Genomic DNA, 20,568 nt, shown 5'->3' on the forward strand with positions numbered 1-20,568 from the left:
CAACCTGTTCACCATCATGTCCAACACATGCACCATATGTGACACATAAATTTTCCACAAAAATTGTATATAAGTATATACATAGCAGTACCATTAGTGTTAACATAATTTTCACTCACCCTATATTTTATAAAATAAAAAAAAAGTCTGCTTATGTGTTCTATAATGGAACTTATGAGTACCATTTTTTAAGCATTGTGGTATTTGGCCGGCCCGGCCAATAGCCCCAGGCCACCAGATGGAGCCCTCCCCGCAGACCAGCAGGGAGTCATGGACTTTGTAGTTTTTATCCTCAGCCCTGCTGGGTACCACAGGGGCCGCAAGAGGGAGCTGCAGGGAGGACCAAAGACTTCTTTGTGCCCTATAACCCTAGTGCGTCAGAGGAAGAGCGACGTGCTTCCGGGGTGAAGAAAATGGACTTGTGCCTGACCCCGAAGTGATAGTGAATCACGTGGACTGGGGATTGGGGACACTTCCGGGTCAGGGAGAATAAAAGGACTATTGGAGCTCCCAGACGGAGAGCTGAGCTGGGTGGAAGGGTGGCAATGTGTCTGGGAGTTGGAGGATTGATTTATTGTATTTGTTATTGATTTGTATGAGTTAAGTGGAGGAGAGGGTGCTTTGTGCACTGTGGCGATTTAATAAAGTCATCGTTTGGACTTTTACCTGGTGTCTGGAGTCGTGGACAGAGGTTCAAGGGCGTGATACGGCCCTAAACTGTCACAGCATGTATTTTTTTAAGATTACACACATATTTCAAAACAGCATATCCATGTTATTTTCAGATGGAAAGAAGCAAAACACAAACCATTGTAACAATCAGCCATTTGAAAAGAAGACCACCTCTGCACTTTGCCAACTTCCCCGTTGGTCTTCCTCTATGGCATCCTTTCAGCCACAGGGGCATAGATTCACCATGGAAAGTCTTTGCCATATGCTGTTATGGACATTATTGAATGTTGATACCCAGATGTGAATTGCTTTCTCTGTTTTATAGACAAATAAACAATAAGAACTGAAAAAGTCACACTTACACATATGTATTCACTATACAGAATCTTAGTTCTTCATTTCACAACTTCATTTTCATTTTACTACTATCTGGTATCAACACGCATGCATGTGCTTCAGTGACAGAAAATACTGAGCAGGTACATAGCATGAACGACATAAATATATTCATCTTCTTAAAGTGCTTATATAAGGAAGGTTAGGGTAGTTGGAGCCTATTCCATCAGGAATTAGACAAAATACAGGAACAATCCCTGGAAAGGGTCCCAGTCCATCACAGGGTGAACACAGACATGCACACAGCCCCACTAGGGCCACTTTAACAACACCTAATCCACCTAGCATGCATGCAGCTAGGACATGCAAGCTTCACACAGACACAAACAGTCTCGTTCACTGAAGGACAGCAGCATTACCACTGCACCACGTTTCCAATCAATATTATTATTAACTGTTGTCTTTAATACCTTCCTTGCATTCATCTATTCAGATATTTTTCTCCACTATATGCACAATAATAATAATAATTCATCCATCTTCTTACCTGCTTATCCGGGGCAGGGTTGCAGGGAAGCAGGACCTACTCAGCAACAACAGAGCTAAAAGCAGGAACATCACTAGGACCATTGGGTGAACACACACACACACAGACGAGTCTTGTAAATTTAGCAATGCCAATTCACCTGTATTTAATCAGGTTAGAGTTTAGTAAGTTCAATGCAAATGTTTCAATGTAGGTAAAGTGGGCTGTCATTCCTGCCTCACAGCACCTGTTTTTGCATGATTGACTGGTACCAGTGTCAGTGAAATTACTCACTCGAAAACATTGTGTTTAATTTCCTTCATTAGCATATCCACAGCATGCATAAAACAAAATAAAAAAAAAAAAATCAATATTTGGTTTTCATTTTCTGAGTTTTTACTTTTTTATCATGTGTGTGCAAGACGTGCCTTGGAAAACACTAGTATGCGCGTTCAAGTACTGCAGCCATACCTTGATTTTTCTATGTTTTGCTTCTGTTCCCTTGCCTATATTATTTCTAACATACTGATGAACTGAACACACAAAACTGAAACTGCAAATTCAATAAAAACAGCTTTAAGGTGAAACACTTAAATGACTAATTTACATGATGGCTGGTAGAAAAAGAAGTAAATATCCAAGTGATATATTTGAGAACACAGTCTTCTGCTATTTAAGAGATAATATGATGAGATAATTAATAGCTAGTTTACTGGGTATCCAAGCAATCCAGACATACCATGAAAATCATTCAGTATCAAGTCTTTGTGAATAACTGCAAGTAAATTGCATGTGAATAAACTTTCACAAGTCTGGTGTTATTTTCTATACCTCTTTAACATTGGGGATGTACACACAAACCAATATGGCAGTTAAAGCATTTTACCTTTACTGTAATTTATACCTGGAATTCTTGTCTCCAAGCAAGACTACTGGTGACCTGGACATTTCTTGCAATATGATAGGCATATAAACTGTTTTAAAATTTATCATGGATTCCTGGCATCCTTGACAATTAAATCAATTTAAACAAATGTCTGTTTCTGGTAAACAGTCACAAAAGTAAGAGAAAATGCTGTTACAATTTATTTTTTTTTTTACAAGGTAAAAATATAATGTACGCATCATTCTGCATTGTGACTCTTAATACCTGCAACAAAACATCTCAGAATAGATAAAATACATTTGTGGTATTATTTGGTCTAGGTATTGGCAATGTTAATGTATTTAATTAAAAACTTCCTAAAAATATAAAAAAGTGCAGTCATTTTGGGTGAAACATGAAACACTAAAATAAGAATGTATGCAGATTTGTACATCTGAATAGGAGCTCAACAAAATAAATGTGAATCAAAAGCTATGGGAATGTCATACAGCACTAAAGAAGGGGCGTACAGCAATCTCATTTAAGCATTAGCAGCAAAGCATTAATGTTGACACAAGAATAATAGTTTTGTTAGAGTTAAGCACAACCTAAAACTTCTTTAAATTCTTTCTTTCTGGCACATCCTTTTTCAATGGGAGTCAACTCATGCACAACCTACATGCTCTAGTCTAATGAACATTCTCTGCCACTGTTTTTAACTTTCCTGTTCTCAAACATTCCTTCTCATAGTAATACTCACTGACTTCATCATAAAATCCTCTTACTTTTTTCTGACAGAATTAAAGTTAGTGCTGGCAGACCTTTTTAGTAGTCATATAAAACAAAATAAATATATTTTTCTCGAGTAAAACTGTCCATTCGAAGAAATCTCAGAAACCAGAGGATATTGAAGTGACGGTAACTGCAAGTTTCGAAGAAGCAAATAAACACGAACTTGAATCTTTAGTTTTACATCATAAGGAACAACTGTGTTTTTTGCAATATTTCTAAGCAAACTGAGACTTCATATTTCAATTGCCCCTTTGACCGATAGTATAATTTCATATTCTTGATCTCCCCAGTTAAAAAGTTTAAAAGAAAAGACTGATTACATACACTGCAAACATTTAATGATGATAATGCAGTTGCTAAAATTTACGTATTAGCATGTAGTGATAACAGACAAGAATACAATCCACGGTCCTGAAATGAATTTCCTTCACTTATTGTTGGTTTGAAAACATTAATCTTCACCACCACAAATCTTCAGTAAAGTCTCACCATAGTCTCCTGAAGTATCAGACTGAAGTTAAAAAAAAAACAAACAAACAATAAATTGCTTCTGTGCATTCCTTTGGAGAGAAAAGTCTTTTATTAATAATGATGAAAAAAGTGTTTCTAGTTTAAACTTGCAGTAATTTTCACACTGGAAACCTGAATCTTAAAATATTTTATCAATATTTAGCTCCAAAATTTCTGTGATTGTTAGCCATTTACTGAGTGAGTGAGTTCTTAAACCTGTCTCAATCACTCAGCAAATGAATCTCATTATACGTTACTTTAAATTTTACCATAACACAGTCAAACATTACTAGTGCAGTTAATACTGTAATTATGTCGAAAAGCAAATTGTACTATTGGAAGTTTTAGTAAATGCTCCATTGCTACAGCAGGTGGCAGTAAAACGCTGGTAAATAGCACATAATAACTGCAATCTGCTTATGCTTGTGCATTCTTTCTTTTTCTTTCTCATATTTTGCTTTCAAAGATAAAGCACACAAATTTTAACACTTTACATAAAGAAATAAATGAAACATACATCAGTTTCTACATATATCATGTGATCACATTTTTGTTATAAGAAACATAGAAGCACATATATTTATATTTTTTATAAACATACGCACAGATCATAATTTAAAAAGTTATATTTAGTTATATACAGATCTGTATATTCAAATATACTATGGCACAGATCATTTCGCTTCAATTAATCATTGTAGTTTTATTTTCAGACTGTTGGAAGTTGGATGTGCTGTAAACTGATGTTTTTATTTTATCATTTTTTAAACAATAATAATTGTAAAATGCATGTTTATCAGAGAGAATAAAAACTACAGACAAACTGTTTCTATGAATCTATGCTAGAACAAATTGTAGTAGGCTTTAGAATATTTATTTATGCTTTAGAATATATATATATATATATATATATATATATATATATATATATATATATATATATATATATATATATATATATATATTGTAGTATGCTGTTTTAGTCTTATGTTCCCAGGAAAGACCAGTACTACACAATACAGTCAGTCAGTATGCCATGGAATGGAACACAGTCTCTCTCCCTTTTTTTGCAGAATTGAACTATAATTTAGTTTAGAATAACAGTAATTCAAAAATTAATTATGACATTTTGTTGTATAGTGCCTTTCACCATGTAAAAGCTCAAATCACTTGCACAATTTTCTAGCTATAAAGCAATTACAAAAAAATTATCAAACCATACACATTCATACATTGCATAAATACATTTACATATTAAGTAAGTCCTGTGATCCATTTTCTGACCTACGTATCCATTTTAGGCAGAACTGCAAGCAATGGGTGCAAAGTACAAAGACATCCACCATCACAAAACACATTACAAATTTCAATTGTCTATGTTAACAAAAGAGATCTTACCTTGATTGTAGAATACAATGAGTGGCCATTTAATTTTTTGTATTCAGTGCGAATGTCAAGCAAATCAATCTCAGACCTGGAAACCATTACCCTGGTAAGAGTGGTCTCATTTGTGCCAGCACCCTGCAAATTAATAAAATGTTAACATGGTTACCCATGAACAGTACAGAGGACATTAATCTAATAAATACATGAAGATTACAGTAACCTTGTTACACTATATAAACCTTTCATTACTCTGCATTGTTAAATTAAACTAACATAATAAAATGCCAACAACAATTTAATAAAAACAAACTGAAATGATTTCATATATTATTAACATATACAGAGAACTTAGGAACTATGCAGAATTTATTCCAGCATTGGCTAAGCAGCAAGTAAATGTAATCTATTTCACAGAGTGAGTGGTAAACAGCCACCCTCGTGCATTTTGTGGTTTCCATTATTCATGAGTTGGTCGTCAAGAATTAAACAGCAATACTTCTGGAGGTTGCTGTAAGATTGTAGAAACTTGCAGGTGATACATAGACCAAAAACATATACACATACTGAATATCATATAATATATACATATTATTATATATTAATACATAGACCAAAAACATATACACATACTGAATATCATATAATATATACATATTATTATATATTAATATTAAATATTTGTTAGTGTAAGTGTATACTATATCTTTAATATTAAAAGTTATTTTTGGTAAAAAAAACAGAACACTGAAATCTACACCAGCTTTCTTCCATCTTCACTGCTCCCTTAGTTATTCTGCAAAACTAGACATCTCCTCTCAGCTGCTTTGCACTCCACTTTTTCTCTGTCCTCTACCAGAAACCCACACAGAGCTCTAGCCATCTTTTTTGGCTCTCACCTTTGTTGAGCTTGATCTCACTCGCTCCCTTCTCAATTTCCTCCTCCTACCGGAATGGGATGGTAACATTCATTTATAGATACAGCAAGTTTCCGAACCAGCTGTAAATTATTCCTCTCTTCTACTGGCCTCTCATGTTAAGGTGATCCTGAACCCTGAACGGTGCCTCATAGTGCTGCCCTCAAATGACTGGACACTTTCACACCTTTCATTTCATAGAATGAAACTGAAACAGACAACAAATACACAAAGAGCTGCCCTTGTTGCTTCTGCGCCCAAAGTGCATTACTCATATTTTCCTGCTTCCCCAAGATTCAGGAGTGCTGCTTATAGGGTTACTCCATTTAGAATAACCCAGAGTAGGAGTTCTTCAGTTACCCATCAGTGTATCTATTTACCTCAAGATTTAACCATTAGTCACTTCTCAGGCCTAGCATTTCAGACATATTTAACTTAACTCACTTTCATGCTTTTATGCAGTCGTACAGCAAAGAATGCAGGAGTGTTTCTGATGCATGCCACTGCCAAGAAAAAAGTACAGTTAAAGGTAACATATTGTTTGTTACACAGTAATATACTTAAGACAAAAAGATGTGATAATCATGGGATATTTTTAACTTTGCAAACACTATTAAGAAACCCCTCTGGAAAATACAGAATAGAAATATGAACAGATATGATATAGGCAGGATTGACCCCATGTTGGCCTAAAGTTAACTGTGTGAGAAGGCAGTCACTTGTTATAAGAACCTTTTCAAACTATAAAGACAAAATAAAGAAATAAAAGTTGGTATACTTTAAATAACAGCAATTGCAACATGGTTCGATCTTAAAATGTCTTTAGAAAAAAACAAGTCTCAAAATATTAACATCTAGTTCTCAAGGTCACTTCGGTAGGATTTTGAATGAGTTGAAAAGTGTGATTTTATAAGTTTGTTCTATACCATTTTTGAATTTTAGCCTCTGAAGGTTGAATAAGATGCTGTTTATTTTGGCAGAAAGGTGTTGCTTTTAAATACTGTATGTATTTAATTTTGATAGCAATTTATCAGTGCTTGAAACTAAGCACTGACTGGTAAACGTTACACCTTTATTTAAAGATGTCAGTATGTGACGAATAATTTTCTACTAACAGTAATAATATCTTAACTCAAGGATATTTTTCCTTAATAAACAAATACATGTAAAAAAAAGTCATAAATACTGTATATATATATATATATATAAACACCTTTCAACATTTCAAGCCACATCACTGAATAATTTCAAATATGAGCATATCAATATCCTCTAAAACAAAAAGTCCACATATCCTTGGATATTATCACAAGTTTCTGCACACAAGTATTTTTATTAATCGGCTGACAGTTCTAGCCTGTAATTAAACTACTTGCTTTACTCAACCAGTTATTTCCTTTTTTATATCTTTGTATATTTATTACTAAAACACTCGGTGTCCGTTTTACGTTTCAACAAAATTTCCCAAATGAGTGTGATTTGAACAAAAGATGACATTTATAGAGATTATATAATACAATTTTACCCTCTTAAAGACAACCACTTGATCAGGAGTAACAAGTGGAAACTAAATTAACAACCCCTGGTTATAATACATAAACTTCTGCCTTGCCACTTGCCAGTCTATTAATTGTAACATTTAAAGAATACTATTAAAACAAAAAAAAGCTCAATTAATAAACTGGTTGTAACAAAAGCAAAAATCGTAAAGCCATGAGGTCTGATTTTAGAAAAATTTGGATAATGGCTACTCCTGTGCAAGGTTTGGCAAATCACTTGTTATTTGACAATCAATTCAAAATTCAGAGACATTCTACAAGATTTAGGCAATGTGTTGTAGTGGTTAATACTTTGGACTTCAAACCCTGCTTCTGACACTGTGTAACCAAGAGCAAGTCGCTTCATGTGTCTGTGCTTCTATTGTGAAAGCAAAAGAAATGTAACCAAATGTATTTCAAATTCAGGATGTTGCCTTGGACAACACTGTCAGCCAAATAAATATATGTAAAAAAGACAATGAACTAAGAACTGAATTGGATGTAATGTTAAAGAAAGTCTCAATTCTAATCATACAAATCACACTTCCATATTTTAACGTTATTTGCAAATGACATAAACATACTTCTTTACCAATTAAAATGATTTACATGTTCATCTTTTAAAACATAAAGCATAAATCAACTAGTTCATACCAACTACAAGAAGAAGGTCCTCAACATCAGAAGAGAATTCTCCTTTTATACTTTCTTCAATTGTCTTATTGCTGATAATCTTGTACTCTTCAAAAGCTACGAGAAAGCACGACTTTTAAATCATCTATAGCCAGAACAAATAGTGGTAAACCACAAAGCTCATTAAAAAGAATTTACTTTTCTTCAAGTGAGGTATGTTCCTCTCAAACAAAATTTCAAAAAATTTATCTTCATCTGTACCCCACCTCTTTTCTCCAGCATTATAGAGAGCCTATAATTAAGCAGAAAAAATGCCCTTAATGGACTGCAGACATGTTATTAATTTTCTAAGCAATGAAAAAATAATTGAAAAGTAAACTAATAAACTTTAGTAAAATCATAGAAAACAATAAACAATAATTTACAGCAAGAATAATCACAGTCACAATTAACATAAATTAAAAATGAGTGTTTGAAACACCTAGTGTTCTTCTGTAAACTGGATATCATATACATGCTGTAATTTTTCAATTTTACAGTCATATGAAATAGTGTGGGAACCCCTCTCAACCTGCATAATAATTTACTCTACTTTCAACAAAAAAGATAACAGTGGTATGTCTTTCATTTCCTAGGAACATTTGAGTACTGGGGTGTTTTCCGAACAAAGATTTTTAGTGAAGCAGTATTTAGTTTTATGAAATTAAATCAAATGTGAAAAACTGGCTGTGCAAAAATTTGGGTGCCCTTGTAATTTTGCTGATTTTAATGCATGTAACTGTTCAATACTGATTACTTGCAACACCAAATTGGTTGGAATAGCTCATTAAGCCTTCATAGACAGGTGTTTCCAATCATGAGAAAAGGTATTTAAGGTGGCCAGTTGCAAGTTGTGCTTCCCTTTGACTCTCCTCTGAAGAGTGACAGCATGGGATCCTCAAAGCAACTCTCAAAAGATCTGAAAACAAAGATTGTTCAGTATCATGGTTTAGAGGAAGGCTACAAAAAGCTATCTCAGAGGTTTAAACTGTCAGTTTCAACTGTAAGGAATGTAACCAGGAAATGGAAGGCCACAGGCACATTTGCTGTTAAACCCAGGTCTGACAGGCCAAGAAAAATATAGGAGCGGCATATGCACAGGATTGTGAGAATGGTTACAGACAACCCACAGATCACCTCCAAAGACCTGCAGGAAAATCTTGCAGCAGATGGTGTATCTGTACATCGTTCTACAATTCAGCGCAATTTGCACAAAGAACATCTGTATGGCAGGGCAATGAGAAAGAAGCCCTTTCTGCACTCACGCCATAAACAGAGTCGCTTGTTGTATGCAAATGCTCATTTAGACAAGCCAGATTCATTTTGGAACAAAGTGCTTTGGACTGATGAGACAAAAATTGAGTTATTCGATCATAACAAAAGGCACTTTGCATGGTGGAAGAACACCACATTTCAAGAAAAACACCTGCTACAGTTGTGCTTGAAAGTTTGTGAACCCTTTAGAATTTTCTATATTTCTGCATAAATATGACCTAAAAAGTCATCAGATTTTCACTCAAGTCCTGAAAGTAGATAAAGAGAACCCAGTTAATCAAATGAGACAAAAATATTATACTTGGTTGTTTATTTATTGAGGAAAATGATCGAATATTACATACTTGTGAGTGGCAAAAGTATGCGAACCTCTAGGATTAGCAGTTAGTTTGAAGGTGAAATTCGAGTCAGGTGTTTTCAATCAATGGGATGACAATCAGGTGTGAGTGGACACCCTGTGTTATTTAAAGAACAGGGATCTATCAAAGTCTGCTCTTCACAACACATGTTTGTGGAAGTGTATCATGGCACAAACAAAGGAGATTTTTGAGGACCTCAGAAAAAGAGTTGTTGATGCTAATCAGGCTGGAAAAGGTTACAAAACCATCTCTAAAGAGTTTGGACTCCACCAATCCACAGTCAGACAGATTGTGTACAAATGGAGGAAATTCAACACCAATGTAACCCTCCCCAGGAGTGGTCGACCAACAAAGACCACTCCAAGAGCAAGGCGTGTAATAGTCGGCGAGGCCACAAAGGACACCAGGGTAACTTCTAAGCAACTGAAGGCCTCTCACATTGGCTAATGTTCATGTTCATGAGTCCACCATCAGGAGAACACTGAACAACAATGGTGTGCATGGCAGGGTTGCAAGGAGAAAGCCACTGCTCTCCAAAAAAAAATTGCTGCTCGTCTGCAATTTGTTAAAGATCACGTGGACAAAACAGAAGGCTATTGGAAGAATGTTTTGTGGACGGATGAGACCAAAATTGAACTTTTTGGTTGATATGAAAAGCGTTATGTTTGGAGAAAGGAAAACACTGAATTCCAGCATAAGAACCTTATCCCATCTGGGACACATGGTGGTGGTAGTATTATGGTTTAGACCTGTTTTGCTGCATCTGGGCCAGGACGGCTTGCCTTCATTGATGGAAAAATCAATTCTGAATTATATCAGAGAATTCTAAAGGAAAATGTCAGGACATCTGTCCATGAACTGAATCTCAAGAGAAGGTGGGTCATGCAGCAAGACAACTACCCTAAGCACACAAGTCGTTCTACCAAAGAATGGTTAAAGAAGAATTAAGTTAATGTTTTGGAATGGCCAAGTCAAAGTCCTGACCTTAATCCAATCGAAACGTTGTGGAAGGACCTGAAGCGAGCAGTTAATGAGAGGAAACCCAACAACATCCCAGAGTTGAAGCTGTTCTGTACCGAAGAATGAGCTAAAATTCTTCAAGCCGGTGTACAGGAATGATCAAAAGTTACCAGAAACGTTTAGTTGCAGTTATTGCTGTAAAAGGGGGTCACACCATATACTGAAAGCAAAGGTTCACATACTTTTGCCACTCACAAATATGTAATATTCGATCATGAATAAATGACCAAGTATAATATTTTTGTTTCATTTGTTTAAGTGGTTTCTCTTTATCTACTTTTAGGACTTGAATGAAAATCTGATGATGTTTTAGGTCATATTTATGTAGAAATACAGAAAATTCTAAAGGGTTCACAAACTTTCAAGCACAAATGTACCTACTGTCAAATTTGGTGGAGGTTCCATCATGTTGTGGGGCTGTGTGGCTATTTCAGGGACTAGTGCCCTTGTTAAAGTCGAGGGTCGAATGAATTCAACCCAATATCAAGAAATTCTTCAGGATAATGTTCAAGCATCAGTCACAAAGTTGAAGTTACACAGGGGTTGGATATTCCAATAAGACAATGACCCAAAACACAGTTTGAAATCTACAAAGGCATTCATGCAGAGAGAGAAGTACAATGTTCTGGAATGGCCGTTACAGTCCCCTGACTTGAATATCATCGAAAATCTATGGAATGATTTGAAACAGGTTGTCCATGCTCGGCAGCCATCAAATGGAGAGATTTTGTATGAAAGAATGGTCAGAAATACCTCCATCCAGAATCCGGACACTTATCAAAGGCTATAGGAGGCATCTGGAGGATGTTATATTTGCAAAAGGATGCTCAACTAAGTATCGATGTAATATCTCAGTTGGGGTGCCCAAATTTATGCACCTGTCTAATTTTGTTATGATGCATATTTTCTGTTAATCCAATAAAGTTAATATCACAGCGAAATATTACTGTTTCCATAAGGCATGTCATACATTAAAAGGAAGTTGCTACTTTGAAAGCTCAGCCAATGATAAACAAAAATTAAGAATTAAGAGGGGTTCCCAAACTTTTTCATATGACTGTATTATATCATTATTAAACTACTCAGTTGGACACCAGATCTAGTGTGGCACTGACCTTAAGAATAGCGTTTTTTGCCTTACAGGCTTAACTTTTTAAAATACCTGAGCATCACTTTTTGCTTGGTGATCATTGATGTTAACACTTTCATCCCTTTTGGCCTGTTTAAAAATAATGATATATACACCAACATGAGTCAGGAAGAGTGTAAAGAACAATACTGGGGTGCTTAATTACATATTCTAACCAATTATAAACTCAGACTTACCTGTAACAAAATAAGGAGTGCACGAAGGAAGTCTCCAGAAACGTCAGAAGACAGATTATCAGTAAGACTTTCCTGGTATTCTGCCAGTTAAAATGGTGAGTGAAAAAAGGACACATTAAAATTTTTTTTATAAAAAGATGTATGTGTAGTATTATGCTGTTTCTTTCTTAAAAGCACTAACAAAAACAGTTCATGTCTGCTAAATAGATCACACATTTGTCAAACTGGGCAGTACTTTGCAGAAATGTGTTCGGTTTTGGAGCAGCACAACTTCTATTTTATGCTTATGTAAGTTTTCAGTACTAATAAATGAACATATAAGAGCATGTCCTTATGCATCAGTTCACCCTATAATTTAAACACTGTAATATACTGGGAACAGAATAAAGATTGTACAGTCTTATTGTCATTATTACAGTTAACATCATGCAGTCAACACTGAGGTATAGAGAAATGGCAATAAAACAGACATTAGTATGTTTTTACTATTTTATGCCATTTTCATTTATTATTTTAATAAATTAACCTGGCATTTTTAAATTATGGTTAAGATTAATTTATGAATTACAAATAAATAAATAAGCATGCATCTTTCAGAGCATCTTGAAATTACAGCCAATGGGGAACAGTTTAAACATGAAAGAAAAATCCTAAAATCTAGTGAATTTCTACTTCGAACTACAGAATGCTCCTGGGTACTGATTCATGTCCCACTGCATATTTAAAATGTGCATATCCAAAGAGTTTACCAAAATGGAATATGTTTTTCCCATTTAAAGAACCTTTAATTTACTTACTTTTAACTTTGTAACCATAGTGTTTCTTTCCATTTTTGTGAAGCACTTTGAACTACAATTTTTTGTATGAAAATGTCAAATATAAAAAAAAGATGTGTGGCAAATGGAATTTACTAAATAAACAAAGAAAATTGGTGACAAAATTATAACAATAGTAGGTCTGTAGCTAAAAACCATGCTTCATGAAAAAGATAAAAGAATGATAGATGAATCAGTACCTTCAACCAGAACCCAGTGTACACAAGGGATTGAGATATACTGAATTGACAAGCCAAAAGGATGTGCTTAATTAAGCTTTACTGAGCAAACATATGCAGATTTCATCACCACAATGAAAAAGGAACACAAGCTAGAAAATATTCACATAAAACATACAGTACTTCAGTACTGAAGGAAATGAGTTATTAGAAATGGTTAAAGATGTTGAACCTTTATAGCTTTAGTAAATGAGAACTGAAGGGTAACATGATGTCTAATGGGCATCCCAGTTGATACTTTGAAATAATTTATTCAGTGAAGACAAGGCACAAGCAGAAGACAGTTATGAAAATGATGGCACAAATGTTAGAAAATATTTGTTAACTAGAAAAATGTTTCATCAATAAAATGGTGCAACTGTTTTTGTTTAATGGAGTACTTATTATGAACACTGTGTGAAAAAATGTCTTCAGTTTAGTTCCTTAAACCTCTCACTAAATAGTTAGCCAGTATGTTCCACATGAACATAAGCATAGGCATACTTTATTCATTTGGCCCACAAGCCAAATTTTGATTATGTTTAGAACAGAGCCTATAGATTAAAATACTAATTTCACTTTGTAAGGAGTATACTGTACCTTTCTGGTAAGCTTGAATCAGATCTTTTATCTGTTTATTGTTTCTGGAGGCAAAGATTTCAATCAAAGTGCTTTCTTTGGTGCCAACACCCTGTGAAGGTGAAAAAAATAGGTGAACTGAACTTTATGTGACAATTAAATATCATGATCTAAAGGTCTTTAGAGGTTCTAGGTACACGATTCAGGAAAACATTTGAACTAATGTTCTTAATTTATTATTCTAATAAAGATTTCACAGGGACAAAGCCTAGCTCCCCAGCATTAGGCACAAAGTAAGAACCAACCATTCACTGATGTCAAACAAACTTACTTGTCTTGGAAAACTGGGAGACAGCTGGAGTACCAAGAAAACTGATACTGACACAAACTATAATCAGATGGTGGAATTGGAACCTAGAAGTTTGTAGCTAAGAAGAAGTAGCACTAAACATTGTACCACCATGCCACCAAATATTAAAATGTATATATAAAAAAGTAATTTCTGTGTATGCAATTGTTTCATAGAGGAAACCATAATTTAGTCTAACATGTTTCCTCCTGTTTACTGGAATGGCGTGGTGGCACTGGGCAACAATGTGCTTATGTAAGAATAGAGGGCAACAGAGACGTATGGCTTAGAATCTCAAGTGTACAAAGACACTGACCTATAGCATATAGTGTACTGTAGATACGCCCTAATGGAACCAATACTTTTGCTGCAACCTCTCCTGGCATATCCCTCTCGGTAACAACTTAGTTTTTAATCATTTACTCATCTGATTGATCAAAGAAAATGACCACTACCAGAGTGAGACTCTTCAATGAGGATAAATTACAAGAATGTTATCACATTAAAAGCATCACCGGGCACAAGGCAAGAAATGGCCCAGGATGGGGAGCCATCCCATTGCAAGGCCCACTGACAAACACACACATATATGGCCATGTAACCCAACCTACATGTCCTTGGGATGTGGCAGAAAAACCCATGAAAATGACATTGGGAGACATGGGTAGAATGTACAAATTTCACAAACATATCTCAACTCCAGATAGAAGTCCATCTCAGGATAATGGATCTGTGAGGCAAAAGCGTTAACCATTTTACAAAGGTGTTTTCATCGTTTAAAAAAAATCTTGAAATATAGTCGAAAACCTAAGCGATTATCACTGCAATTCTCCATTAAAACTGCTCAGACCATGGAATATCTGTTACATAGTTGCAGTTACATAACCTGATGTTTTTATTACATTTTAAAAGTAAAGATACAATGTAACTATGTAAGGACACTTGTTTTTGGATCAGTGATAAATTTGTTACATTGTAATTATACAGATATATGTATAATCTCTCTATTATATAAAAAAATCCTGGGACGAGACGAGACGAGACTTTATGCCAAGAGATTTAAACACGCCCAGGGCCTGAAATAAAAAACAAAGAGTAGGTGACATAGTAGAACATCGTAAAGAGGTTTAAAAACACTGGCGCGATACACATGTAGAGCAGGTTAGAGATAATGAAAGTACTAAAATTTGAAAGTCTCAAAAAATTGATAGTAAAGATCACAATAGCACAAACAAACGGAAATTATTACTCTGTGAAATAACGGAACAGTGAAAAGAGATCGAATATATTGTTCAGATTTAAACTTTAAGTCGAAAGTCTAATTCGTGTTGTCATCAGGGAAAAGTAGTGCTTCTTCCAAATGAAGAGGCGTATCCATGAGAATTAAAAGATTTGTTGTTTGGTGAAAGTGAAATCTACAAACACAAGCGGCAGAGACGCGAAGTGGCTGGCGCGTAGCTCTGGCCGGGGGTTTGGTGAATGAAGCAAGCAGGGGGCAAACCCCTCTAGTGTTACCAAAAAAAAAAAAAAGCCAATGAGAAATGGTAGAGATAATCACTCTATATGCATCTCTTTTTTTCCCCCACTAGCATTCAGAATTTGTAACCCAGTCTCATTGTTTTTGAAGAGGAACGGTCTCCTGTACTGCAAAAATAAGTATGTAACATTCTTTAATTTACTAGAAATTGTTCTGGCTATAAATCATTTTTACATTATGCGGAACTGTGTTCAGTTTTGGAGTGGCATATCTTCTATTTTGGGCTTACGTAAGTTTTCAGTACTTACTCCAATAAATGCAGCTATAAGTGGTGAGGAAGGCAGGCTCTATTGTAGGCATGGAGCTGGAAAGTTTGACATCCGTGGCAGAGCGACGGACGCTGAGCAGGCTCCTGTCAATCATGGAGAATCCACTGAACAGTGTCATCTCCAGACAGAAGAGCAGCTCCACTGACAGACTGCTGTCACCGTCCTGCTCCACTGACAGACTGAGGAGATCATTCCTCCCCCACACTATGTGTCTCTTCAATTCTACCCGGGGGGGTAAACGTTAACATTATTCAAAGTTATTGTCTGTTTTACCTGCATTTTTATTACTCTTTAAGTTAATATTGTTTTTTGTATCAGTATGCTGCTGCTGGATTATGTGAATTTCCCCATGGGATTAATTAAGTATCTATCTATCTATCTACAAGAGAATGTCTCTACACATCAGTTTACCCTATGTTTAAACACTGTAATATGCTGGGAAAAGAATCAAGATTGTGCAGTCCTATTGCCATTATTACAGGTTACATTATGCAGTCAGCACTGAGGTATAGAGAAATGGTAACAAAACACACAGTATGCCTGTTCAACCTTCCACTGAATCATTAGTCACTTGAAGGTTCACTGTACATATTAAGGTTTGAAGTAAGTTATTTTACTTTCTCACTTACTTTAATAGCATCTCTTATCTGTTTGGCATCAAAGGCAGCTGGGCTCATCACCAAACCAATCATAATATTCTTAAATTCTCCAGAAAGGTCTCCATCCAAGTCATCAATTAAAGTCTTTAACAGTGAACAATACATAATCAGTGTTATACATGACCTTGCTGATTATGGACACTACTTTCCAAAATGTATTATTTTAACCAAAGAAACACTTAAAAAAACGTAAAAAAATGATCTTGTATTGATTTAACACACTGAACAATTAGGCATTCTAAGTATGTGAACGCTTACAAGATTCAAAACTTTGAATTTACCATGTTAGTTGTTACCAGATTGGTAGTCAGTTATACTGAATAACTAGGAGCTTAAAAAAGATTAATACAATGCTGGTCTACATCTTCATGACAAATCAGAGGAGATGATGCTTAAGCTGCACAACTCAGTAATGACACCTTAGTAAGATAACTATGCATAGTTCTTGTCACTATACAATAAAAAAGATAATCATCAAGTTTTATAATTTGCTCAGATTTTACTAATATATACAACACAAGTAGCAATTAAGAATTTCTTAATTTATATGTCCATCTACACCTCTATAATAGTTGCACTTTTAACAGATTCATAGTAATGCCTGTCAATTAATTTTTGCCAGGGTACTTGGTGGCAACATCACTCATCTCCAAATCTTGCCTCTTTGTTTATTGTTCAGATGTTGTGGTACTCTCTCTTACATTTAGCTTGTTCTTCTGTTATCATTCTGGTGCTCTTATAGACCGTGACTCTATCAACTTGAACTGACTGTGATCCATCACAACTTGCTAACATAGGTGCTATATCCTGTAGTAAAATGAACAGTTATTCACATCCTTGGCACTCTCAATACAGGAAAGTAACTTGCGGTAAACTACAAGCTGAAATTACCTAAGTCCTTCACCTATGATCCCTTTTCTGTATCAGACAGCTGGTCTAAGTGTTGATGCTCTTGCCTGGATCAGACATGCATTTGAATATAAAATAGTTATGAGCGAATATTACTGAGTTTGCTTACCCCGGAGTTCTCTGAAATCACAGAAATGTTCGTGAACTGCATTAAAGTCAATGGGGAAGGACTAACTGAACTAGATTTGATTGCATTACAATGGTGCAATCGTCTTTAAAGTGTCCCTGGGGGCTAGGGAAATGTCTGCCAACTATCCTGGACTGATTGTTGTGGCCAAAAGGTGACCTGAGCTGTGCAGCACCAATGCCAACCATTGCACTACCATGTCTCCATGAGATCAAAGAAGAAAGTTTGCAGACAGAGACGCGCAATAATAGATTTCGTCAAAACAAACTGGCGATGCTGAAAATGTAGTCTAAAGTCAGAAAAAATATGTAGGTCTTTTAAAGCCAGAAAATTCAAAGTGGCGAGTCACTTGATTGAAACTACTGGCTCATTCTATTTTTTGAAGTTGCACTGAAGGCTCTCTAAACTGTCTCTGCTTATGCTTTGCACTTTTTATCCTATCAACAAGATAGAAATGTCTTGTAAATAGTAATAAATATTTCATTATTATCATTATTTCATACAGTCTCCTCGGTTGGGGGGGGCGTCAGGCTCCTTCAAGGTATGTTTTCACTCTTGCTGCACCATGTGGCTAATTATTAGGCATGCATAGAGCATGCGCCTTCTTCTCTTATATTGAGGAGGAAGTCGAAGATCAACCTGCACATTTGACTACAAACACAGATAACTTGTACCACACAGTCTGTAATGCAAATGATCATCAGTATACCCAGGGGACAGTCTTATAAATGTTGGCTGCTGTATGTGGCACTGACATAGACTTGGGAAAGAGTAGGCTCTTGGAAAATGCAGAAAGGGAGAACATTTTTTTTTGCTATAACTATTAAGTGCCTTTAGGGACAACCTGATTCATTTCCAAAATAAATTAAGAAAATCATTGTTTAAAGAGTGTTTCTGACACCTTTGCTGATTATTTAGTCAGTTTTGTGAAAAACTTTATCATTTAAAACTGCTTACCCGTTTATATGCTTTTTCATATGCTCTGCAGATTAACTGGCGCTGAGAATTGCTTCTTTTCGTAATAATATCAATTAAAACTTTCTCATTTGTTCCTTGTATGGGGGAAAAAAAAACAAAAAAACAAACAGATCAGACATTTTACATTTCTTGAATCTCTACGATACAGTGGGGTCAAGTGGTTGAAGTAAAGGAAAAACAATTACAAAGTTATATGGCTTATATATGTTTTTATTAAAAAAAAACAAAAAAAAAAAAACATTATGGCACTGGCACGTTTACCTTTAGATCTCTGGCTCAAAATAATTAAAATGGATAACTGCAGCAGCATAAGAAATTAAACCCTCTTAATCCAATTCAAAGTCACAGGCAGCCAGAGCCTATTCTGAAAGCTCAGGGTCCTAGAAACAAGGAAGCAAGCAGGAAACACCCCAAGACAGGACACCGGTGTGTCAGGATGACCCTCCCACATCGACTGCCAACACTTACAATGTGGTTATTTGAAACTAAAAGCCCAGGAGGAAAATCCAACACAGGCATGGAGAGAGCATGAGTTCTTCATACACACAACAACAACCAAGTGCAACAATGATGAATCAATAAGGTAGCAGAGCTAAGCAATGCACCACAATCCTACATTCGGCGCCTCTTAAACATATCGTTCCTCCCCCACACTATGCGACTCTTCAATTCCACCCAGGGGGGTAAACGCTAACATTATTCAAAGTTATTGTCTGTTTTTACATGCATTTTTATTAGTCTTTAATTTAATACTGTTTTTTGTATCAGTATACAGTACTGCTGCTGGATTATGTGAATTTCCCCTTGGAATTAATAAATTATATATCTATCTATCTGTCTATCTATCTATCAATCCCATTCCAGCTAATTTTATTGTTGCTCTATGTATGCATTACTAAATTATTTTTGACACATTGATCAATGTAAATATTTGGAATACAGCTTTTTGTCCAAATTTGTAATATACAATAGCAATGTTAATTTTCTGGGTAGATGGAGCATCTCTCTGATAATTTACAACAAAATCTTTTCTTTAAAGGTGGATGTTCAACAACAACAAAAAGCACAATACTCGCCTCTTTTTCCTGAACACTGACAGTTATTACTTGTCTTGCTCTCTTCCAGTGTTACTCTTAATGTATGCTGGGAGTCACATATAACCCTGTCATGGGGTCAGTTATGTGTTCAGAAGGGTCCCAAAAATAAAAAAAGAACAGTTGATCATGATCAACTGCTCCTCTTGGTGGATAAATTGTACAGTTGCACCTACATGTTTAAGGTCCTTTGCTTACTGTACTCACTTTTAAAAGACACTTTCTAGTTTTCTTGAGGACCAGTGAAACACTCACTACACTGGCTCTTTGTGTCTTGTGTGGGGGCTCTACCACAATAATAGCATGTAAATGTGAAGGTATTTAGTGGTCTCTGATTTTATTGACTACCCATTTGGCCAATAGGATTTCAAAACTTGGTATGAAAAATGAAGGGACTGTATCATCCATAAGCACAAACCTTCAATTTAATTGAATGTTTACTTCCCAGAGATATGCACGACAGCCTTTTCCTCACATAACTATAGGACTTCACCTCAGAATATGTTCCTGAGCTGAGTAAACTCTTATTATATTACTTACAAACTGTAATACAGTGCATCCGGAAAGTATTCACAGCGCATCACTTTTTCCATATTTTGTTATGTTACAGCCTTATTCCAAAATGGATTAAATTCATATTTTTCCTCAGAATTCTACACACAACACCCCATAATGACAACGTGAAAAAAGATTACTTGAGGTTTTTGCAAATTTATTAAAAATAAAAAAAACAGAGAAATCACATGTACATAAGTATTCACAGCCTTTGCTCAATACTTTGTCGATGCACCTTTGGCAGCAATTACAGCCTCAAGTCTTTTTGAATATGATGCCACAAGCTTG

General features: G+C 35.3%; 1 protein-coding gene across 1 annotated transcript in view; it reads right to left on the minus strand.

The window, feature by feature from the left end:
- Window positions 1-2,485: 2,485 nt before the first annotated feature.
- anxa3a (annexin A3a) overlaps window positions 2,486-20,568 on the minus strand; it is a 36,935-nt gene continuing 18,852 nt past the window's right edge. Inside the window, exons 4-13 of the mRNA XM_039758540.1 lie at window positions 18,611-18,705; window positions 16,588-16,701; window positions 13,825-13,915; window positions 12,192-12,271; window positions 12,028-12,084; window positions 8,371-8,464; window positions 8,194-8,289; window positions 6,446-6,504; window positions 5,100-5,222; window positions 2,486-3,702 (exon numbers count right to left, since the gene is read on the minus strand). Of these exons, the coding sequence (XP_039614474.1) occupies window positions 3,643-3,702; window positions 5,100-5,222; window positions 6,446-6,504; window positions 8,194-8,289; window positions 8,371-8,464; window positions 12,028-12,084; window positions 12,192-12,271; window positions 13,825-13,915; window positions 16,588-16,701; window positions 18,611-18,705 (869 nt within the window). The 3' untranslated portion in view covers window positions 2,486-3,642. The remainder of the gene's footprint in view (window positions 3,703-5,099; window positions 5,223-6,445; window positions 6,505-8,193; window positions 8,290-8,370; window positions 8,465-12,027; window positions 12,085-12,191; window positions 12,272-13,824; window positions 13,916-16,587; window positions 16,702-18,610; window positions 18,706-20,568) is intronic.

This window comes from Polypterus senegalus, chromosome 7 (assembly GCF_016835505.1).
Source record: "Polypterus senegalus isolate Bchr_013 chromosome 7, ASM1683550v1, whole genome shotgun sequence".
Lineage (NCBI taxonomy): Eukaryota > Metazoa > Chordata > Cladistia > Polypteriformes > Polypteridae > Polypterus > Polypterus senegalus.